This window comes from Lontra canadensis, unplaced genomic scaffold (assembly GCF_010015895.1).
Source record: "Lontra canadensis isolate GAN:19392208 unplaced genomic scaffold, GSC_riverotter_1.0 scaffold63, whole genome shotgun sequence".
In the NCBI taxonomy this organism is placed as follows: Eukaryota; Metazoa; Chordata; class Mammalia; order Carnivora; family Mustelidae; genus Lontra; species Lontra canadensis.
In genome coordinates this window covers 4641405-4666840 of record NW_022631057.1, presented here as the reverse complement: position 1 = coordinate 4666840, position 25436 = coordinate 4641405, and the positions used below count along the sequence as shown (strand labels likewise).

General features: G+C 42.4%; 1 protein-coding gene across 2 annotated transcripts in view; it reads right to left on the bottom strand.

Moving 5' to 3' along the window:
* Positions 1-1556: 1556 nt before the first annotated feature.
* CRB1 (crumbs cell polarity complex component 1) overlaps positions 1557-25436 on the bottom strand; it is a 138476-nt gene continuing 114596 nt past the window's right edge. For both annotated transcript variants that reach the window (XM_032878194.1, XM_032878195.1), the window contains one exon: positions 1557-1772. In XM_032878194.1, the coding sequence (XP_032734085.1) occupies positions 1557-1772 (216 nt within the window). The remainder of the gene's footprint in view (positions 1773-25436) is intronic.

The window sequence follows — 25436 nt, the reverse complement described above, 5'->3', positions numbered from 1 at the left end:
ACATATATGTATATATTTTAAAAATTTAATATTTTTATAATTTTAATATGTATATACATATATTATATATAAATTTTAAAAATATATGTGTGTATATATACATATATATATGTATGGATGTGTATATATATACTTTTATTTAAGGGCTCCTGGGTGGCTCAGTCGGTTAAGCATCTGCCTTTGGTTCAGGTCATGATCCCAGGGTCCTGGGATCAAGCCCCGCATCGGGCTCCCCAGTCAGTGGAAGCCTACTCCTCCCTCTGTCCCCCACCTCTCGCTCTTACTCTCTCTCTATCTCAAATAAATAAAATCTTAAAACAACTTTTATTTATATGCTACATTAATGTTTTAATTTCAAAACATATATAAGATTCTAACCAAATCTTTGGGGGAAAGTATACATAAATAAAAGGCTTGGTATTTTCTCTCTGTACCCCACAGACGGTCTTACACATGTAACCCTTAAAGTGCATATACCACACTTCAGGCTTCTTTTATACCCTGAGACAATGTCACTGACATCAACTCTGACTTATCAAAGAACAGCTGGAAGGAAAGAATCTGGTCTCAGAACTCAGAATCTGAGTTTTCCTTCCATATTGTTTCCTGTCTAGGGAGGTATGTTGATCATAAGCAACACCTTATAGAAAGCATTGACTTTAGAGGCACCTGGGTGGTTCAGTTGGTTAAGCATCTGCCTTCAGCTCAGGTCATGATCCTGGGGTCCTGGGATCGAGCCCCACATCGGGCTCCCTGCTCAGAGTGGAGCCTGCTTCTCCCTCTCCCTCTGCTCCCTGACTCCTGCTCTCTTGCTTATGTACACTCTCCCTCTCTCAAATAAATAAATCTTAAAAAAAAGAAAGAAAGCAAAAAGCGATGACTTTAAGTATAATGCTTGATGTGATGTAGTTAGAAGATATAATTCATAAGAAGGTTCTAAAAACACAAATAGAGACTACTTTTGTCACACGTAATGTCACAAAATACAAAAAAATACTCAGAAAGGACAATAACCACATTTCCATTTTTATTAGTTGACATTGGGTCACTTTTTAAACATAAATCATTCCCATGGCTTTCTTGAGTCCATGATTAAAGGGCAAAAATGTGCATCTCATCATAGGTATACAACTACAACCTTTCACCGCATGATAAGAAGAGTGAGAGATGCGTCTTGTAGTTTTTGTATTTAAAAAAATGCAGTTGCCAGTTAATGGGCAAACTAAGAAAGCGGTCCCCAGGTGCCAGGGTAAAAAGCTAAGTGATAGGCACTAGTGCCTTTCCCAGAAGACACTATCCCCTGGAGGATATTTTTGCTAATTATGAGGCTGAAATTACTAGCACAGAAACATTGTTCTGAGACTGATCGGCTAATATAATAAAATGATGATGTCAGGTTGAACCAGAAAGTCTTTAAGGTGGCCAAAGGAATCTTTCCCACAGTTCCCGTGAAAGCCCAGTTATAAACTGATGAGCCCAGGTAGGTCGAAAGACGCTCGGGTTTGGTCATCACGTTCACAGTGTGCGGATCTCTGTCTCAGGGAGACAGAAGGCTCCTAAATCAGCCTCTCCACGGCAGAAGGTGGCACCATGCTCCACATTTCCACTCGAGAGCCTTCTTTTTCCTGACAGCTGGGGCTGTAGGTTCCCTGAGTCGCCCTCTTGTTGGAGGCAATCACAGAAGCCGCCACAGCCAGAAAGAGGATCAACAACAAGGCTGACGTCACCGAGCCAACAGCGGTGAAGATGTCCGTGATCAAGTCACCTGCCAGCTGGAAGGAGTGAATAATGGTGAGTTATAGAGAAAAAGTAAATGTTCGGGACATTGGAACTACCTCGGAATGAAAACCATCCAGAACTCGGATGCCACTCAGTACTGTAAAAAGACCAAGGTGTGAAAGGGAAGTCAGCTTTTCTTATTCCCAGGTGCACGTGAAAATGACCAAAGATGTAACAGCCAAGGTCTAGAGTCAGAAAGTGCGGCGTCAAACATCTATTCAGTTCACTCTGCATCTTCATCTGCGCGACTGGGATCATTCCTGTGACATGAAGGGCAAAAGACTCCCCCGCACGTATATTTGGAAAATAGTTCTACATCTCTACAGACACATCATCCACAGTATCTTCCCTCCCTTGTCAGAAGCTCTGGTTTTGGATTGAAGGAATAGCTGCTTTACAGCCTTTTGATGGGGAGGGGGGCGGGGGCGGAGTGGGGAGAGGAAGCAAATTAAATTAGCTGGGTCTCGTGGGAAAGATCCCGAGACAGGAGGAACTGCAGCGAGCTAGTCCCGTAAGGCCCTTTCCACAGTCATTGCTTTGATTTGGATTTGATGTGACAATGGAACTGTTGTAAAAACACAGGAGTTTGATGTCGACCCAAACATCTAGAAGCAGAAAACTGCAGGTAAAGCCCTGTCAGGAGGAGCTGGATCCTGGGATCTCAGGGGTGTTGCTCGTACACAATGGTTTCTTTAATGTTCCCTCCACCGGGTTTGCCGAGCACTTTCGAGCAGTGGGTAACATGCATCCATGATTTGGTTGCAGAGCAACAGGAAAGACAGGGAGCAGTCACTATGTGAATTTTTACACTGATTTTTAAAGAAATTGTTCTGTCACGGTAAAAATGGGATTAAACCAGTTCACCTCTTCATTTAACTTTCTCTCTGACCCATCCCCACATTACGAAACCAAGCTGCTAATATATATGGAAACTTTGTTTATTTGAACATCCTAGGGAATTTTAAATATCTTCACTCTCCGTAATCTTCTTTGTTGTTGTTGTTCAATGCGCCTTGGTTCAAAGTACCACACAATTAAAATCATATTGAATCTCTTCATAGTGTTGTTCCGGGTGTCCTCACTACCAGTTCTGCTCAGATGAGTTTCATTAGTTTGTTCATTCATTCAACAATATTTATTGACCATCTGCTATGAACACTTCATTGAGCTAGGAAATAAAAATGCAAAATGCAAAGATGAATCAAAGTATGTAAAGTGATGAACCATTGAATTCTACTCCTGAAACCAATATTGCAATGTGTGTTAACTAACTAGAATTTGAATAAAATCTGAGAAAAAGAAAAGAAAAAAAAAGCCAAAACAAAACAAAACAAACTAACCCCACACCAAACCTACACAAAGTTTGGAATCTAGAGCTCAGATTCTGGTGATGAGAGAAGAGGAAGGGGAGACACACACACACACACACACACACACACGCACATATCATCATAATACAGTATAAATATAGATTATGATAGTGTTATAAATGAACTCTATTGGGGTGTAGGTGAAGTCATATCGGAATGAAGCATGTGATTGTTCATTGAAGAATGAGAGAACATTCAAATATTTCAAGCAGGAAATTCTATTTGGATGGAACAACTTGAAATAAAAAGGGCAAGGAAACATAAAATTCTTTGGAGTTTGCGTCAACAGTAAGAAATCCAACATGACCAAAAATATTGCCCAAGAATGTACGTATTTGAACTGAGAAAGGATTTTAAAAGTTGGTAAGAGATAGATCTATAAAGTAGATTGATCTTACAAGAAATTTAAATACCACTCTGATATTTGGATTTTGTCCTATAGTCAGAGGCGGGTATGGAGGGGGGCATTGAAGGAATTTAAGCAGTAGCGTCATAGATCTGATCTGTGTTTTATTAATTTGGCTCTGGTTATAGGGTGACAGATGGTGACAGTGAAGGTGGGGAAGAAACTGGAAGGGGAGAAAATAGGAGTTTGTTTTATTAGTCATGACAAGCAATGAACTAGGTATCTATTACCAATGGAATGAGAATTGAAAGAAAAACATGGTTGAGGGAGATTTCTGAGGTAGAGCTGCTCCCTCTCAGACTGTGTGAGGCTGGGGAACAGCAGAGGAGAGACAAGATGGCTGATACTTCCGCATTAGATGATTGCGTGGCTGGGCATAGCCTCAGCTGTAGGAGGAGAGAACAGGTCTGTGCAGGAAGACAAGGAATTCAGTTTGGGAAGAGCTGGTTTCAGAAAGCATTCAGCTAGGTCGACAGACAGCTAGCAGACAGACATAATTCCTCTTCCCTCTCCACTTAACACATTGCTGTAAAAAACTCTGGGTTGTAACCGCTTTTCATCCCTCAGTTATAGGAGCTTAGGAGTAAAGTAGATAGAGAATTTAGAATCATAGGAGTCTGTGGTTTTTGTTTTTTTAATTTTTTTATTTATTTTTATTTATTTTTTTATTAATTTTATTTTTTTTAAACATATAATATATTTTTATCCCCAGGGGTAAGGTCTGTGAATCGCCAGGTTTACACATTTCACAGCACTCACCATAGCACATATCCTCCCCAATGTCCATAACCCCACATCCCCTCTCCCAAGCCCCCTCCCCCCATCAACCCTCAGTTTGTTTTGTGAGATTAAGAGTCACTTATGGTTTGTCTCCCTCCCAATCCCATCTTGTTTCATTTACTCTTCTCCTACCCCCTTAACCCCCCATGTTGCATCTCCTCTCCCTCATATCAGGGAGATCATATGATAGTTGACTTTCTCTGATTGACTTATTTCGCTAAGCATGATACCCTCTAGTTCCATCCACGTCATCGCAAATGGCAAGATTTCTTTTTTTTGATGGCTGCATAGTATTCCATTTTGTATATATACCACATCTTCTTTATCCATGCATCTGTTGATGGACATCTAGGTTCTTTCCATAGTTTGGCTATTGTAGACATTGCATTGTTATGTAGACATAGACATTGTTACGTAGACATAAACATTCGGGTGCACGTGCCCCTTCGGATCACTACGTTTGTATCTTTAGGATAAATACCCAGTAGTGCAATTGCTGGGTCATAGGGTAGTTCTATTTTCAACATTTTGGGGAACCTCCATGCTGTTTTCCAGAGTGGTTGCACCAGCTTGCATTCCCACCAACAGTGTGGGAGGGTTCCCCTTTCTCCACATCCTCGCCAGCATCTGTCATTTCCTGACTTGTTAATTTTAGCCATTCTGACTGGTGTAAGGTGATATCTCATTGTGGTTTTGATTTGTATTTTCCTGATGCCGAGTGATATGGAGCACTTTTTCATGTGTCTGTTGGCCATCTGGATGTCTTCTTTGCAGAAATGTCTGTTCATGTCTTCTGCCCATTTCTTGATTGGATTATTTGTTCTTTGGGTGTTGAGTTTGCTAAGTTCTTTATAGATTTTGGACACTAGCCCTTTATCTGATATGTCGTTTGCAAATATCTTCTCCCATTCTGTCAGTTGTCCTTTGGTTTTGTTAACTGTTTCCTTTGCTGTGCAAAAGATTTTGATCTTGATAAAATCCCAATAGTTCATTTTTGTCCTTGCTTCCCTTGCCTTTGGCGATGTTCCTAGGAAGATGTTGCTGCGGCTGAGGTCGAAGAGGTTGCTGCCTGTGTTCTCCTCAAGGATGTTGATGGATTCCTTTCTCACATTGAGGTCCTTCATCCATTTTGAGTCTATTTTCGTGTGTGGTGTAAGGAAAGAAATGGTCCAATTTCATTTTTCTGCATGTGGCTGTCCAATTTTCCCAACACCATTTATTGAAGAGGCTGTCTTTTTTCCATTGGACATTCTTTCCTGCTTTGTCGAAGATTAGTTGACCATAGAGTTGAGGGTCTATTTCTGGGCTCTCTATTCTGTTCCATTGATCTATGTGTCTGTTTTCGTGCCAGTACCATGCTGTCCTGATGATGACAGCTTTGTAATAGAGCTTGAAGTCTGGGATTGTGATGCCACCAACTTTGGCTTTCTTTTTCAATATTCCTTTGGCTATTCAAGGTCTTTTCTGGTTCCATATAAATTTTAGGATTATTTGTTCCATTTCTTTTAAAAAAATGGATGGTACTTTGATAGGAATTGCATTAAATGTGTAGATTGCTTTAGGTAGCATAGACATTTTCACAATATTTATTCTTCCAATCCAGGAGCATGGAACATTTTTCCATTTCTTTGTGTCTTCCTCAATTTCTTTCATGAGTACTTTATAGTTTTCTGTGTATAGATTCTTAGCCTCTTTGGTTAGGTTTATTCTTAGGTATCTTATAGTTTTAGGTGCAACTGTAAATGGGATTGACTCCTTAATTTCTCTTTCTTCTGTCTTGTTGGTGTAGAGAAATGCAACCGATTTCTGTGCATTGATTTTATATCCTGACACTTTACTGAATTCCTGTACAAGTTCTAGCAGTTTTGGAGCGGAGTCCTTTGGGTTTTCCACATATAGTATCATATCATCTGCGAAGAGTGATAGTTTGACTTCTTCTTTGCCGATTTGGATGCCTTTAATTTCCTTTTGTTGTCTGATTGCTGAGGCTGTGAGTCATGACATCCTATATCTGCAAAGATAGCTGGGGGCTGGGAAAATTGAATAGAGCCATAGACTTGGCCTTGAAAGGTCAAAAGTCTGAGAAGGACAGATGGATTCTGACCAGCAAAAACCCTTGGTATTATCTTGGGACCTTCAGATAATGTACACTCTTGTTCCTACATGCTGGCGTCTTCTAAATCTGTCCTGTGAATTCTGTCATCTTCAGGAGGAAATGACGGTTCTCCCGCCCCACTGGGTTATAAGCGTCTACATCCAAACAGAGAAGAGACAAACTGGTTTGCTTCTGCTTTCTGACCTCCTCTGGGCCCTTCTCCTTTCTCCTGAGTCCGACTGCACTGGGGAAGCTAAAGCAGCAGAGGAGGTCCCCATCCCCGGCCTTGCGGGACAGGGAGAGGGACTCCTAGGCATAGGCTGAGGCTTCATGAGAACCACAGCTCTGGACAAACCAGACAGCTGATCCGCTCATGTTCCTTTTGACCCAGGAGGCATCAAAGACCCTTGACTCCAGGGGCTTCACTGTTCTCAGAAATGCGGTAAGAATGAAAGCACCAACTCAAGGCATGAGAGGCAGCTGCATCTGTCACTCCCTGCCATGGGACATGTGAACGCTAGCTGGTCACTTTGCCTCCTAGAGACTTATTTGCATGACCTATAAAACTGGAGATTGCTGTTGATATCAAAGGTTGGGAATAAAGCAACAAAATGAATGCAAAATAACACAAAACCTGGCCTATGGTAAGTTCTCAACTCATAAAAATGCAAGCGGCCATTTCTATGCCATTTCTCACCCTCCCCAATTCTATTTACTTGTCAGAGATAAACTAGTACTCCCTCAGTACCTTGTGGTATGGCCAAGGGAGCCAGCCTACAAACCTGATATTGCGATTCCGAGCTCCAGATAAAGGTTTTGATGAAACAGTCTGCCCAACTCTATCACATAGAGCATGTCATTAAGCTTTGGAATAAAGCTGAATGAGGAGGGTTTTGAAATCGCCTCTTGAGGGCCCTTTGCTTTTGAATTCCCAAGGTTGAAAGGCCTTTTTTGCTCTGCTATTCTTCAGCTGTGCTTAAAATACACAGCCCCGGAATGGATCTTTTGATAATTGAAACTGCTGGGGACTGATGAAGGCCTCCAAGCGCGGGACTGTCCTGAAAACCAGCACGGACGTAGAGCCACACCTGCCCGGCTGGCCTGTGCCCTCACTCGCACTGCACTTCTGAGGAACCTTCTTCTGAAAAGATAGACCCCAAATTAATTGCGCCTTTCCTGTAAGATGGTTTTTTAATGACATGCTACAATCTGTATTCGGTTATTATGTTTACATATTTTTAAAATGTATATTTTACATGTGATTAATTGAAACCGTAATTACTTTGAATTCTGTGTTTGCAGAATAAAATAAATAGATGTTCCTTTTTTTTTCTTTTTGCTGAAGAGGAATCATTCTGAAACGCTGACTCTCTGGTTGTAGCTGACGTATGACCCAAGGCAAGGGTATACTCTGGAATGCTGAGGAGAGACTGTTAAGCCTTATAGTGATTCTTTTCACTTGAGTGTATGCTGGAATATGCTAGAACCATACTTTAAAAAAAATTATTTATTTTAGAGAGAGCGCATGAGCTGGAAAGGCAGAAGGAGAGAAAGAGAATCTCAAGCAGACTCCGAGCTGAGTGCAGAGCCCAATGTGGGGCTCGATCCCACAACCCCAAGATCATGACCTGAGCCAAAACCAAGAGTCAGACATTTTACCAACCACACCACCCAGGCTCCGCACCCCGCCCAGCTTTTTTTGAATTCTTTAAAGGGAATTAAATACTGTGTTCCTTCTAAAGGAGACTAGAAACAGGATGCACCTGCTAAACAAACAGAAATAGGTTTAAATGCAGTTTTGCCACTGGTGTAGTTTACATATAGGCTAAGTTTCCCCACCTGTAAAGTGGGGCTAGGAATCAGCAGGTTAAGAATTGTTCCGAGTATTGTAGCATTCAGGAATTTAGACAGCGGCTCATGAGGCATGGACTTAACCCTTGTCCGTGGCTCTCGTTTATCATTGCCCGTAGTGACCCCTCCCTGGCTGGTGTCGCTGGTCGTCCTCCCAGCCACAGACCAGCTGTTGGGAAATGTCAGCACCTAGGGCCAAGCTTGGGGATGCCGAGGGCCAGCGCATCATCACCGGGGCCACGCTGATGGGGAGTCTGGCCCATCAGGGTCCACTGGTCCCTCATTAATTGATTGCAGAACAATTCACCTAATTTTGAAAACACAGAATGAGCTGGCCTGTCTGGAAAGAATAAAAAATGAGACCACTTCTGTCCTCAGCATCAAGATCTGAGGCACCAAGATCATCAATATTTAGGGCCGGTGACAACACTCAGAAGGATGTGAAAACAATGCACACATTGGAAGGAGCCTGGGAAAAAGAGAAAACATTCTAGAGTTTCTTGGGAAACTTGACCTCACATTTCCAAGAGAAAACACTGAAGCTTTGCCTTAAGGCGGGGACAGTCAAGGACAGATGTTACAGTTACCACCTGTTAGAACTTCTTTCTCTGGCATCTGGGTTTTGTAACATCAGGGAAAAGTATGTTTGTGGTTAAACAGTGGTGATGTTTGTGGCTTAAAATTGGCTCCTGGAAAACACTACTGTGCAGTGAACTACTTACAGTCCTTCCTAGAATTCGCTTATACATGTTATGTAAAAATACTTAGAGACAGTTCAAGATGGGAAGTTAAAATGTTTGAACGTGCCCGTTGAACACTGGTTATGTTCCAGCTTCAATAGGAGTTTCTGAAACTAGTTTGTGCTGTTTTGTGTTACATGAGTAGCTAAGTAAGGCCATTATGTCCTATTATGAGAATTAGTGATTAATAGTGAAGATTAAAGATGTGTTTTTAAAAAGCTGGTTATACGGGCGCCTGGGTGGCTCAGAGGGTTAAAGCCTCTGCCTTCAGCTCAGGTCATGATCTCAGGGTCCTGGGATCGAGCCCCGCATCGGGCTCTGCTCAGAGGGGAGCCTGCTTTCTCCTCTCTCTCTGCCTACTTGTGATCTGTCTGTCAAATAAATGAATAAAATCTTTAAAAAAGGGGGGGCACCTGGGTGGCTCAGTGGGTTAAAGCCTCTGCCTTCGGCTCAGGTCATGATCCCAGAGTCCTGGGATCAAGCCCCGCATCAGGCTCTCTGCTCAGCAGGGAGTCTGCTTCCTCCTCTCTCTGCCTGCTTCTCTGCCTACTTGTGATCTCCGTCTGTCAAATAAATAAATAAGTAAATCTTTAAAAAAATAAAATAAAAATATTTTTTTAAAAAAGCAGCTGGTTATAATATGTAACTCCTATCTATGTATCCAAAGCAAAATGAGGACATGGCTCTTTTCCCACAAGTTAACAAAAAAAAAAAAAAAAGAGAGAGAGAGAGAGAGAGATTGAGAGAGAATAATATTCCATACTTAAGACTGAGGAGAGCAGTTCTTGTGAATTACTGTTGCAATAAGTATGTCTGCAGTTTGGTGGATGTTAAAAACCTGGCACACAGACTTATGTCCTTGAACTAGAGCTTATCAGTGAATTGCTAGAAACAGCCATTTCCATAGTAATATTGAAAACATGCCAGAACTCTGTTTTTAAAATTAAACTTGCTGCAGCAGCCAATTTCCAACCATAAATAAACTGTCCACTTTACAGTTATAAGGGGGCAAAAGAGAGTCCCGGAAAGCCAAAAGAGAAGACTTAGGAAGTGTCCTGGCACAGTGACGGGGTGATTCAGCCAGACACGCCTCTCCCTGAATAAAAGGGTTAGTAAGGTAGAGGAAAGGTAGACATCGCAGGGTTACTGCACCTTTTCCCCAGAGCGGCGGGCACGCAACAGGGGACATGCACAGCGGAGTAGAATTTTCTCCTTAGTACTGCTCCCACCTCCTCATCCCCTGCTCTGCTTCTCCTGGAAACACTCATGCTCTCCCTGGGGATTCCTGGCGTTGAGACCTCAGTGAGCTCCAGCCCCCTCCCAGGACTGTGTAAGACTGCGCCTAGCGTTTGAAGTCCCTCCCTGGAAAAAGGATGCCTGCATGAAGTCTTTCCCACTAATTCTCACCAAGTAATCACAGTCCCTTTGGAGTGTACTGACTGGGAGTTGTCACAACGGTCTGGGGACAGAAGAGCAGGGCTGAGATGAGAGTTCGGCCAACCGTAGAACTGGAAGGTGCTGTCCTGGGACTCTCCCCAAGGGATTTCCATATCTGGGCTGTTGAAAAGCGTGGAATAGCTACTGTGGAAATCTGGTGTGGATCCATGGGAGATAGTGAGAAATAGGAACTAGGAAATAGGAACTAGCCTAAGGCTCCGTGTGTGATGTTCTAGCTCAATTCAAACCATCAGCCTCTTTTATGCATTAGCCCAAGCACGGCGTGTGTCCTCCTGTGGACCTTTCAAGGAAGAGTTTGATTATTCTGAGATGTGAAATGCCCTGTGCTGTTGATCACAAAAGGACACGCTTATAGCTGCGTTCAACAAATAATTGTCCATCACGTACTCTCTACGAATGGAAGGCGAGCTAGAACATAGAGAGGTGAGTGAGACTGTCTCTGTCCCTGATGGTTGAGGCACTGGGTCTGTAATTCTTGCCCTGATGTCTCCAACCTCCTTCTTGCTTAAGGTCAGACTTTAGGCAGGAGCACAGAGGAAGCTAAAAGTTTGGAGATACTGCCTTTGTATTTTTCCTCTCCTTAAGCGGGTGGCGTAAGGGATAGAATTGTTTCCCTAGGAACACAGGCCTTATGAATAACACTTCCTCTCTCTCTGTCTCACACAAGAACTAATACCAGCAGCCCACAGTCAAGAGCTTATTATGTTTTTTGTTTTGGTTTGGTTTTTTTGGGAAATTTATTGTTCCAAGATAATAGCTACGGTTTCCGCCCACCCAGGGTCAGGGGTTTGCCAGATGTTGTGCACACAGAAACTATTTTAATTCTCTTAACAACCCAACCAGGGAGGGACGATCATTTTCTCTCACTTTCTCAGGGAAGCCTTCCCTATTATCCTCTACTTGCGATCAGTTTTATTTCTCCCTAACACACAACACCCTATGACATCTCTGGGGTTCGTGCACGTCTCCCCCACCACAGCAGAAGCGCCATCGAGGTGCACGTGCTTGTCTCCCTTGTTCCCGTCTGACTCCCCAGTGCCTGGAACAAAGTCGGTCCCACAGAGACACTACAACGACTGCCCTCTGACGAAGGGAGTGTCCAGCGGCACGCCACGAGCTCCAGACTTCATCCACACAGGACTTCTCCCACTTGGGGCTCTTACCAAATGCAAAGCCCAGCATGCGTCTGACAGAGGAACTGAAGCAGAGTTCTCAGACTCCCCCTGCAGGGGAGATGATGTCAGCCTGATGCGCTTTCCCTTTGCATCACTCCGCACCCTGACCTGCTCGGACCTGCGTTCCCCACCACTCTGCCATTTCTCTCTTCTGCCTTCCCAGTCACAGCCGGGTTAACACACGGATTTTTCTTTTACCTGGGTAATTAAACTATCCTCTAACCACTGTGTCTCTCCCTAGAATCGACACCACCCAGCCAGCCCTATGAAAAATAAGTAGTGAATAAATAATACATAAATAAATCACTTGCAGGGCACCTGGATGGCTGGGTGGTTTAAGCCTCTGCCTTTGACTCAGGTCATGATCTCAGAGTCCTGGGGTCAAGCCCCGAATCAAATCGGGCTCTCTGCTCGGCAGGGAGCCTGCTTCCCCACTCTCTCTGCCTGCCTCTCTGCCTACTTGTGATCTCTGTCTGTCCAATAAATAAATAAAATCTTGAAAAAAAATTAAAAAAGTAAATCACTTAAATCACGTGGGAGCTGACTACAGCAAACTTAACCAACCCAAACCTAAATTGTTATGTATTAACACAAAGCCCTTTATTCGTGTCCCCCATTTCCTTGTGAACGACACCCATCCCGTACAGCCCGACCAGCACCCTGCGTTCCTGCACAGCCACTCTCTTGACCTGCCCTTGCTCAGATAGGAGTCATCTGCTCTTGTCAATGCCACCTCTCTCCATGCTGAAACAAGCCATTTATTCAATCCTACTTTGCCTCTTTCTAAAACACCACTAGCACTTTCTCTGCACTCCACAAAGCTTCCCCAGGGAAGCCCATGTGTCTTGTCTCCCAGAGTCTCTTACACAACAATACCCAGTGCTCACCATATGCGTGTCTCGAGCTGTACCCAGTTTTACACAGCATGTAGTGTGCACTTGAACGTGCTCTAGTAGCTCACTGTGGGTTTGGCCAAATGCTGCCCCTCCCCTTAGGATGGTAAGGAATGAGTATCTATTTCCTCTGGAACTTTTCAATATTACAAGGTACAGCATTTTGCACAAAGGGGCTGATCGATTGTTATTGACTCCCACACTTGTAATGCTCATTGCTGTTTAATGCAATATTAAATTCTTTTCAGTCATAAGGAGACTTCTATATAATAGCCCAGAAAGTGTGTGTGAGTGGGTCAGTTGGTTAAGTGTCTGCCTTTGGCTCTGGTCATGATCCCAAGGTCCTGGGATCGAGTCCTGCATCGAGCTCTCTGCTTAGCGTGGCATCTGTTTCTCCGTCTCCCTCTACCCTTCACCCCTGCTCATGCTTTCCCTCTCACTCTCTCTCAATAAATAAATAAATAAATAAAATCTTTAAAAAAAAATAACAGCCCAGAAAGTTGATTGGTAGTGAATGTATATTCGCTCACCCAATAAATTTTTACTGAATGCCTTTAGGTCCTGGGCATTTGGAATTTAAAGGCATAGTCACTGTCTTCTATTTTATTTTATTTTTTTAAAGATTTTACTTATTTGACAGAGAAAGAGAGAGAGAGCACAAGCAGAGGGAGCAGCAGAGGGAGAGGGAAGAAGCAGGCTCCCCACTGAGCAGGGAGTCCGATGCAGGACTCGATCCCAGGACCCTGGGATCATGACCTGAGCCGAAAGCAGAGGCTTGACCATCTGAGCCACCCAGGTGCCCAGTCACTGTCTTTTAAAAACTCACTGTTTAGTGCTATGCCTGGGGGTTGCAGTGGCTGTATAAACAGCCACAGTTCTGTGAGAGAGGGGTGATGTTCCAGGTGAGTACAAAGAAGAGAAAAGGGTTAGGAAGGTGGACTTCATGACCCCCTTTAAGTTTCTCAAAGGAAGTCAGTGGGAGAATGAGGTAAAGAAAGGTGTTGAAGGCAGAGGGTGGTGGCAGCATCCAGTGGTAGGAAGAATAAGAAGTGTGGCTGTGGTGCTGGGACACGTCCTGTTGCCTGAGAAGTTTTAGGGAGGGCTAAGTGCGTACACAGAGCCACAAATGGAGAAGAAATAGAGTGAGGAATGGCAGCACAATTTTAGCAAAGTGTTTACCCAGCCTGGGCATGGAACGCACCTCCACACCATTCCAGGAAGCTTTGTTCCCTCCCCCTCAGCGAAGCAGAGGGCCGGACTCACAGGAGCAATTTCATGTCTATTCTCTGCGGGTACTTCCCTAGCATATAACCTGCACCCCTTGTTACAGATGTCTCCGCTTCAAATATTTACTCCTCTTGCTATTTGTATGCCAAGAGACCTTCACCAACCTGGGGTGGGGCAGAAAAGGGTGTCAATTTCTTTATACCCTATCTCTGCCATCAGGCATAGGTTTTAGAAGGTGACTGATACATATGTCAATTGATCTTTTTTTTTTTTTTATTTGTTAGAGAGAGTGAGCACAAGCAGGCAGAGTGGCAGGCAGAGGCAGAGAGAGAAGCAGGCTCCCCACTGAGCAAGGAGCCTGATGCGGGACTTGATCCCAGGACCATAGGATCATGACCTGAGCCGAAGGCAGCAGCTTAACACACTGAGCCACTCAGGCATCCCATGTCAATTAATTTTTATACATGATGTCAAATACAAGGGAATATTTAGCAAATGAGTTAAAAGGCAGAGGGACCTTGAGATTAAAAGATACTAAAAAGACATGATAACTAGCAACTAAATGCAATTGATTGTATCCTGAACTGAAAGCAAAATCTGTAAAGGACTTTATTGGGAATAAATGGAGAAATCTGACCATGGGAGATGACACATTTCTTGAATGGAATACTAGTATTGTGGCTGTAGAAGGAAGTCTTTTTCTTTGGAGATACTTGCTGAAATAGTGATAAAATGTTAAAATGTCTGCAACCTACTTTCTAAATAGGCAGCAAAAAAAAATGTGTATATACACATAGAGGTAAACAAAGGTAGCAAAATGTTAAAAAAAATTGTCAAAGCTGGGGGAAGTGTATACATGTGTTCATTATACTATTTTTTTTCTGATTTTCTTAGGTTTCAATTTCTCCCCCAAGCCCCCAAAAAACTTGGAACAATATTTTTAAAGTAATGTTTATAATGCAAATAATTCCTCCAAACCCCCAATTTGTAGACCTTGCTTCTTCCACTATCCCTTCCTCTGCTGTTCCAGATCTTGCTGATTTCTCGCTTCTCTATACGTTTATTGCCCTGTAAGTCTTGCTCCCGCTGATGGTCTTATCTCCCCTACTAGACACTAAGATATTCATGGATTACATCATATGTTAGTTTCCTCATCTATCTGTCCCTAACCCTGTCTGCCAGTGCCTAGCACAGTGCCAGGCACACAGCGGGTGTTCGTGAATCTTCCCATGATCCACTGGCCCCTCATTCTTGACCTAAAAGCTGCACTTTGGCTCTTTTCTCTATCAGATTTCTTTCTTCTTTCCAACTTTCTTCAGTTGGTCCAAAAGCTGCTATTAATTCCTTCTCACATTATGCAGGAAAAAGCGTGCTGGATCCCTGACATCCTTATGGCTTATCACATATCCTTCTGGCAAAGGTAATCTAGTCTGTGTCAGTGTATTTATTGCCCCCAAATCAAAACCAGTTGCCAAAGTAATGAAGGTCTATTGGTTTGTGTTGACTTAATCCATGTCAGAGAGCTTTAGGAGCATATAAGGATAATTTGACCAGCAAAAGGAAAGCCATAAAAATGATCAAAAAGCCAATAGATATGCTGAGAACACCAAGCTTATTTTACTGAGGATTTATGGCCAACTTATCAGAAAATTATTTGGTCCAAGTCTACATTTGACTAAGTCCCTCAGTAATTCAGCAGAGATTCCAGCCTCTGGAAAAAAATTGCCTCCTATAATGAGATGCCCCCGTCACCCCTGCTTTGCAGCACATGGAGTTCAATTTTCAACAGTTGTGAGACCGCAGTAAATCCAGCTTTGGAATAACCAGTCCCACTTACGCTTCAGACCTGCGTTGAATTACCGGAGCATGAAGGGCCACCGGTCCCATCCCTCCCGACATACCTGCAGAAGTGTTTATGAGTCAAACAGAACCGAGACATCCGACATCCCCCAGATGGGCAGCAGGGCCAAGTCCGGCTGTGTCCCAGCCACCAGGCTCCACCACACTGTCAGCTGTGCCCCCGGCCCGGCTCTGGAGGTTGTATTTTATTGACCAGACTCAAATTGGCTTCCTCTCGTGTAGGTGATAAAGTGTGGCATCAAGTCACCCACGTAAAATATATTACTTTAACTTGGACAGCTTGTCATTGAAGTCCTTGTTTATATCATCTAGTGTGCCATTTACTCTCTTCTTATTTTAAAAAGCAAACATAGAAATAAAAACCCTTTCTTCCACCATTTCATTGATGAATGTCTCTACCCTGCACCTTCTCTTAAAGAATCTCAGAAGTAGCCATTTCAGGTGTCATTGTCTGTTTACATCAAATTATTGGACTTTCTGTTTCAAAGTCTGCCTAGTGCAAGATGAAAGACACATAGCTTGCTTTAATGGGAGTCCTTTCACTGCACAGCCTTCTCTGTCCAAAAGAGTTGGAGATGTGGTATGTTTAAATAGAGATGGATACTCTGAAACTGAAATTGGTCAGATCCCAAGTGAACATTATGAAAATTTATGAGTTTGTAAGCAGTTTAAAACACCAAGGTATCTTACAGCCAGCAAAGATAGGAACCTTCACATTGTGAAGATTTGTATTAAAATAGTATTTAGTTTTGGAAAAAAGAATTCTTTCAGAAGTTAGGCTTTCAAATTCCAAATAAGCCATTTGGTAAAGTCTGTAGGTTTTTAAATTGGCAAGATTAAAACACACACACTTACACACACAGGAAAACATTATGTTTGACTTTGCTAACAGTCCACCTAAATGCCCAAGAACACAACTGGGGAAAAGGATATGTTTATATTAGCGATGAAGAATGTAAAGCAGTCTTTTAGGCGGGACAAAATAAAGTCTCACAGCATTTTCCTATTAGTTAAAAAATATAGCCAAACTAAAACTGCCCTAACTCTAGGTAAAAATTCAGCACAGAATTTAATAGCTTATTATAAAATTAGATCAGACAATGTAGCCAAAATAGTTATTTTATACCTTTGGATCTCCAAGTATATATATTAATTGTAATATTGAAAATGTCTGTATTATCTTTTGAAATAATAGTTTAGGAGATCCTTGCTGGGAAAAGACAGGACCTGGACAGGCCAAGTATTCTGTTCCTTTCCTACAAAAGGCTGAAAGGAGAAATCACACGAAGACTCCTCTTCTTCTGCCATGGACTAATTTTTAGTGATAATTTTTAGTATTTTAGTAAAATAGAAGATCAGATTTACTGCTTACTACCCAGTTCGTGGATTAGTTTTAAAAGAAATGACATAAGTTACAGTATTTGATTATATTTTATTTCTATAAAATTTATTATTCATATTCTCAAAATGTAAGGGGAATTTTTTTCAGGATAATCTTTGTTGATCACTACATATTTTCATATCCTGTGTCATACTGACATTGGAATGATATATATATATATATGTATTTTTTTTCTGAATGCTGAAGTGACTGCGAGAAGAATATTCCTCTTATTAACTTAAATAATCTGAATCAAAAGGAAATTTTGTTTTCTAAACTCCCCCAAGAGACTTGGAACTGAGAATTCAACCCATAAATGAAGTTTCTTCAGTGTTGTGATGCAGTGTATCTCTTTCCTCTTTTTCCCACACACCAGAATAGCACTCCTCCCCCCACCCTTAAAAAACATTTCCCTTGGGTCTGTAACTTTTCTATTCCATCACCATTGAGATTCCTTGTCCTCAGGGAGAGGGCTGTGTTAAGAGCCTCAGGAAGAAAACCGTGATTAGTCACTACACTTGAAAAACCCTCCCCAATTCTGTTTACAAGGATGGGTGCCAATCCTCCAAACGCGATCAGTACTCATGTTCTTTTCAGGGTCATTCTGCTTGCAAAGCACAGATTAAACACACAGCCTCAGTATTTTCAGTGTTGTGAGGAGACGCATTTACATTCCACTGACAGCGCCGGTGTAAAAGGAAGCCATCTGCTACGATTTACAACACAAGGAGCAGCTACAAGTTTGGGAAGAGAAAAGGAGTCACAACACAGCCCCACTCAGCCAAGCACTCCCCTTCGTGTGGGAGGCCTGAGGACAAACCACCTCCACATTTAAAGGCATCTTTATTCTTAAGTGGGTCACAGAAGTCGGTCCTCCGTCCAATGGTTTCATTGTATCTTTTACTGACATTTGTTTGCTACGATTTTTAAGGGCTCTTTTCCTAGTCTCGGGAATGTAGACTAGATACGTAATTCTACGAGGGAGATGACACCCAGGTTTTGATTATTTGTGCATTCCACCTGGGCAGTCAATCTTCTCGGTATCTAGCTCATTTTCTACAATGGGGTTACCTGTAAATTACTCTGGAACTAGAAGGTGATACACAGGGAAAAAGGAAAAGTAGTGAAAATCGGGGGATTTGATAAGTTCATGGCATTTTACATGCATCTCATCTTAACCTTCACAACAACCTAATGATGCAGAGATGATTGCCCTTATTTAAAAGATGATTTAAGCAATTAGTCCAACGTCACACGGCTTTAAAGCAGCAGCCCTAGCACCCAAATTGTCAGAGCCTGTTCAGGAATGCACAGACACATCCTAGGTAGTGCATGATGTGGCAGTGACCTCAGATCTACCCTAGATTTCAACTCTGTTTCCTTTAGTTGACATATTTACACACAGAGAGTAGAATAATAATAATGGTTATTTTCTCTTTCAGGTCTCTTACTATGTACAATGCTTACCTAACGAGCCACCCTTCCCTGCTATCCATGTTTGTTTAGTTTTTCCTTTTAGGACTTTGCACATAACAATTTGCCTCAGTAAACTCTGCTGATGGATGGGACAGGCTTTGGGAGCCCTCGGAGGGTGCCTAGCACGCAGGAGGCATCTGGGAGGCCAGCCGCATCTATAAACAGTGCCTACATAGACCCTGAAAAAACCAGCAGGAGAACAAAGAAAAGGACCCATAATTCACAACTTTCAGTCCTATGCTTTTAACACCCCAGCATGTCTATCAAGAAGTAAAATAACTAAACAACGCAGAAACTCTCCCAGGGTTGTTGCTTGTATGAAACAGCCATGTGCTCCCCTCTGGTTCTAACACAATGTTATCAGGCGATGATTAAGAAGGTAGCTGTTTCAGGGCTTCACAGTGTCAGGAAACAAGGTATCAAGCCAACAACTCCCTTTTTAGGCGCAGCATTTCCATTGCAGCCATGTGTTGCTTCCAACTGTAAACATTAACGGTGAAGAAAAGAAAGAGATCTTCGTTGGCTCTGGGCTGCCTGAGCTCAGCATATTACATGACACCCTGGCATTATTTGCTGAGATGTAGATAATTGTACTTCTTGTTAACAAGTTTCCGTGTGGTTTTTACTCCATCAGCAGGTTCTTGAATCAATGCCTAGATTAGGTTTGACTAACATCAGCACAATTTGACTTTGATAGAAAGTTTGAAATTTGTGCATAATTAAAAATTGGACATTCATTTGCTAATTTCCAAGTAAAAGCAGCTAATCCTTTGGGATGCCCTGGCGTTTAGACCTGTTTCCCAAAACACACTGGTACCTCTGCCTCTGGCTGGAATGAAAGAGGCCATAGTGTGTTTAGGACACCGGGGAACATTCAGTGGCAAACTACAGAAGCCTTTCCCATTTCACCCATTGCCTAAGGACTGAAGGTTTCCATGAGCAGGGGGAACTGCCGAGTTGTTTTTATACTTCTTTCGAGACACTAAGTTTTAAAATCATTATACGGGAGCTCCTATTTTCTTATAGCTAGAAAAAAATGGCCTCAACATTATTTATGTGAAAACATGCTCGCATATATCACTCTCTCTAAAGTATGTAAGTATTATTTATTTATAGTGCCTGAATTCAGTAAATGCCAGTTGATGAGGTTGGTGATACAAGAGTCCTTGAAATGCACTTAAGCTGTCTCATTGCAATGGCACATGGCCACCTACATAAAAAGTCTGATGCAAGAAGTTTATCCCGCACCACCACTAGAAAATCAAGAAAGACAACACCGCATATGTATAAAATGCTCTAAAGTCTAACTACACTTATTATAAGAACATACTTTTATTTTACGTAGCAAACATTCTAATTGACATATTCTCTGCACGGATCCCTACAATTCAGGGCATACTACACTTCTGCCTAAATGTAGGATTTCAAGATCCATACTGTTCTGTATTTGCAAAGCTGTATTCAAACAGAATATGCCATCTTTCCCTCCTCCGTCGATTTCAGAGTTCATGACGTATCATAGGAGTTCAAAATTTTTTGAACCGAATTGGTAACTTACATGGCATAATTTAAACAAATGCAAAAACAGATGCCTCACCATAATTGAGGAGTGGCTCCTGAGAGTGCCAGGTGATAATTGGGACACTTGCCAGCTAGAGAGGAAAGTTCTAGAGATCCGTGCACCCAATCTGGACCTCACTTTGAACTAAGGATGTCATAGAAGCTTGTTATGCTGATCTCATTTCAGGTTCACTGGAATGAATAAATCTGTGAACAAATCCTTAAAAAGGAATTGAACCAAAGACAGTGTCCTTGCTTTATCCCATTCTGGCTAACAGTGCTCTGTAAGTCCATACCCAAGACAAACCTACTCTTCTTTCACAATCTTTTATTCTAACACGGAGCCACTTGGATGTTTTGCCCTTAGGTACATGCCCATCCCCTTCACACAATGCATCCCAGGCTCTTTACGTTCCAGAATGGCTCTTTACAGGGTGTGAATCTTCTTCCTCAGAGGAGCAAGGGCCCATATTCCCCAGTCATGGCAGGATTCTGTCTCAGGGCAGAAGACAAATTATACACAATTATATAGAATCTGTACCTCTTCAGCTCACCCCAAGGGGTGACTGTGAAGCTCAATGCTACTACTTAAGGTTCTGCAAATAAATATTTAAATCGAGGTGCTTATATTGGTTTCTATAATTCAAGAGCATTTATAATGGCAATTAGGTGGCAATGGAGTTATATCAGCCCAAATACACACAACCTTTCACCTCAAGAAGCAGCAAATTGGGATAATTTGCATACTACCAGCTGTTAATATCTTTAGCATCCACAGGACTTAATGGCAAAAATAAATAGATACTGGGTCCCATTTGGGGCACAGAGTGGATCTGCAATCTCTTTCCCATTTACATTCCTCATTTGCTCCCCCTGAAACACTCATTCCACAGAGCTCCCTGGGTATAGCAGGTTTCATGAAAAACTTGTGTTTTTTGTAAGTCTTTTGTAACGGTACCTATTTTAAACGCTCATTTACAAATGAGGAATGTTAACATTTCTAAAAGTTCCAGGTAGGGCGGTCTACTTAAAAACAGTCTCCAAGTGTTGCACTTTACAAATAAGGAAACAAAATCCAAGATTGTATATGAGAGAAAAGGACAAGGATTTGAGTTTCAATGAAGTGCGTGACTCTTGTTTAGTTAATGATTTGTTAACTTGCTCGGGCCTCAGTTTTTGCACCTGCAGATTGGAAATTACACTACTGTTAGTGGTTAGGGTTACATGAGGCATTGCATGCTGGCTGCTTTTGGTCATGGGGACAAGCCACTCTCGGAGAAGGCACAGCTGCTGGCAGAAGAGGCTCCGTGAAAATCCCGGGCCCCTGAGGCCTGAATGGTGGGGTTTCTCGTGCACTGAGCTGTTCACTCCCTGCGGACAGTTAATGGCTCTCTTGCAGAATCTCCTGGCTTCCTTAGCTTTGAAAATGGATTGCACTAATCACAAAAATGTTCAAACCACCTACTGCTAGGTATAGGGTACATTTTATATTGATCTGCTCAATGAGGCGTTGTTTTAAGTGAATAAATATATTTCTTGATTTTCTATACTTCAGCGTGATGAGCATCTGTGTACTGCCCCAAAGACTCTTTCTTAGTGGTGCTGATCTTGGGAACGTACTCAGTTGTCACTGAAGGGAGACTTAATCTGATTATACTTGAACCTCCTCAAAGCAAAACAGCACAGGCCTGAAAACCCTCAATTAATGAATGAGAACTTTAGAAAGATCCAAATGAAGTTTTTTTTAAAGGTGCCTAAAGCAAGACGTCGTAATAAAACTAAGCCCACAGAAAACTTTTAATTAGCAGAAATAAAAAATTGGGTTAAAGAATATCTGCCTCGGGGCACGTAGGGGGCTCAGTCAGTTAAGCGTCTGCCTTCTGCTCAGGTCATGATCCCGGGGTCCTGGGCTCCCTGTTCAGCGGGAAGCCTGCCTCTCCTTTTCCCTCTGCCCCTTTATCCCCCCTGCTCATGCTCTCTCTCTCTCTCTCTCAAATAAACAAATAAAATCTTAAAAAAAAAAAAAAAAGAATATCTGCCTTTTATAGACTAGTTTAAAAAACCCAAAAGTCCCCACCCCCCCCCAAAACCTGCTCAACAAAAACTTCCTGTCTGTACAGCATTATACAGAAAAAAAGAATTTTTCTGGAACAAGGAATAGTTTATATTGATTTGGTTTCCAATAGGAAGGAATAACTTTAAGAATGTCATTAGGGGGGCTTTCATTAATTAAGTAAAACCATCATTAAAGAAAGCTGCTTCCATTTTTGGTGTAAGCCCCTTCTAGTGAGAAAGTGAGTGACAGCTCCCGTGTGATTCTGCAGGGAAATAGCTCAGAGGAAAACACGGCTCAGGCCTAAAACCCCGAATTATGGAGCAACTCTTCCTTCTGTGGCTGGGTTTTAATAGAAGCTTGGGTGATTTAATCTATAATCTAGCCCTACCCTTCATCCATCCAATTTTTTATCCCATTACTTTCCAACATTACATCTAGGCAGGCCTCTCCACTCTCCCGAGTTCATATCACCCAAACTTTCTCCCACTATCACATCTTTACTTATGACCTTTATTCTCTCTTGAATGCTTTCCCATTTTCTGTCCTCCAAATTATCTTTCTCCGATTTCATGGCCTAGCTTAATTCCTATATTCTCTATGAAAACTTCCCTTCCTATAACAGCTCATAGTGACCAAAATTAGGGGAATTCATCCTGGGCTTTTCACTCGGGAACAAAATTAAGGCTTATTTCTTTTCAACATGTCTTATTTTTTTCCCCTCTGAAACTAGATTGTAATTTTCTTGAAGTTATGATATTTGGGATTATATATTCTCTTTCCCTCGTTCCCTGCTCTCCCTGCGTCTTACCCATTGTCAGACACGTTGTCGAAGCAAATGTGTGGATGGAATGGTCACTTTGGGAAGCTACTCTCATTCTCTGAGTTCCTGGGGGCAGGTGGAAGGCCCACCACTAGCAGCTCTCTGTGCCACCATGGGACTGATGAGAAGACAGAAGACGAGTGGACGGGGCTCTGCATTTCCTGCCGCGAGGCCCAGAACGTCCACCTGCCCTGCCAGGAGCAGTTAGGGCAGGGGGCTTCGAGGGAGGACGAGCTGGCAAGGGGGAGGTGGGAGTGGACAGCACAAAGCCTCCAGGCTCTGCTGAATTCAGAAAAGGGAGAACATTTGGAAACGTCTTTGGAAGGCTTTTCTGACCAGCAGTTTTGTAAAAAAAAAAAAACAAACAATAGTAAGTTCTGGTCTCCCTGATGATGCTCTTGGGGCAAATCGAGAAGATTCCATCTATGTCCCTATGATCCTCTGGCTCTTTCCTGGATCCTCCTTTTTCTCCTGGCACCACCTACTTTTTCTAAGCATATTTTCCCCTCTCCTGGCTTCGGGCCTCTTCGACAATCTGTGTGATGTTTATTATCTTTCGGGGCCCAGGGCCCATAAATTTCCTCCTTCTCTCCCATCTCTAAGCCCTGCTAGGTGATCCCTGGGGAAGTCTATGGCTCCGATGGTGGCTTCCCAGGTTTTCCTTTCACAAACCCGCACACATATCAAAATGCAGTTATAGAAAGAAGAACTAGTAATCAAAGCAGCAGATAATTATATACCTTATGTGGCTTTTCTACAGGAAAAAAAGACTGGGACATTCAAAACTCTCTTTGCTAACAGGCACACCACTTCATTTGTAACTTAATTTCTTCAGTGAAAAAAACAGTGCAATTAACACTTTGGTAACAAACAATCAAACAAAACAAAACAAAACAAAAACACTTTGGGGGCAGGTAAGGGGGTGGAATATGCTTTTTGTTTCGCCAGGGAAATTCCTGCTCATTCTTTAAGACCTGGATCATGTATGCTCTGTGTGAAACTTCTTTTCTCCCCACCTCTGGAAACATCCTCATTTCCTCCTCAGTGTGCACCTCCCCCAGTCACTTCCTACTTCATGAAATACCCAGGCACCTGCTCTATCAGGCCAGGCACTGAAGTGACAAAGGTAAATAAGACATTCTTTCTACCTTCCTGTAGCTCACAGGATGGAGGACAAGGAGACAGATAAAGTATTACAGTATGGCTCATTGGTTAGAGGTAAACGTATCCCACCTTGTGGACGCTTTACCGCCACTCTGAGCTGGATATCCTTGGGAAAGGTACCTAACCTCTCCCTGATTTCGACTTCTCATTAGCAGAATGGGGAAATGCCATTACCCAAGTCTTGCGACTTTTGTGAATGACAAATAAGATAATGTGTGTAATGACCTTAGCACCTTAGACCCGGCTCGGAGTAAGTGCTCCACAAATAGGAAATGTTATGACAGAGGTTAAAGGTGCATTTGGGATAGTGGGAAAACATGACGCCGCTCCCAGGACTGATAAGGTAGGGGAGAAGAGCAAGGAAGGTTTCACGGGCAAGGTTTGAGAACATATCTTTTGACCAGGCAAAGAGGAATGAAATGAGGATTTAAGGCTCAAAAAGAAATAAGCAACATGTCCTTTCAAATGTCTTTTTTCAAAGTTGCAACAGTGGTTGGCTCTTTCTTTCTGTAGAGGAGTTAAGAGGACATGGATTTGAATAATTCAACCATATTTATCTTTGAGGAGAAGTTACACTCCTCTCCCTGTCACTTGAGATTTTGAGGGGTTCTGTCCATCTGATAAAATGGAATGCTTTTCTAAAAGCAAAGAGAAAGTCACATTAAATACATCCTCGAGGACTGCTCTGAGAGTGTCTTTGGGTGTCCACAGGGTTATGTTACAGGTGTGAGCCCATGTCTTTAGGCATCTAAGCTTCCTCTGGAATTGGCTCAGGAAAAAGCCAGGTTATACCAAATTCCACTTCAGCATAAATAATAGGGTATCTGTGCATTTGGTTTTGGATGGAAATGTTCCCTTCATGGAGAGTGTGACTCACTTATCCTTAAGACAATCTCATTCGCGAAGTGGTTACAAATGACTGAGACTTGCCTTTTGTGTTTTGCAAAATTGGTAAGGAAAATGGGCCAACTCTCTGTACCTAATATGTACTATCACTTTCATTAATTTCAGTAACTGTGAGGCAAGTTGAATACATAAACACACACACACGATTCTCTAAGCTAGAAGATGCTACTTTGAACTTACTTCAAAAACACTTGCTCATTATATCATTAAGTTAGTGAATACTTATTGAGTACTATTATATACATAACTTGATGCTGGCTATTAAAAATTTCAAAGGGAGGGGCCCTGGGTGGCTCAGATGGTTAAATGTCTGCCTTCAGCTCAGGTCATGATCCCAGGGTTCTGGGATCGAGTCCCACATCCGGCTCCCTGCTCAGTGGGGAGCCTGCTTCTCCCTTTGCCTGCTGCTCCCCACTGCTTGAGCTGTCTGTCTGTCTGT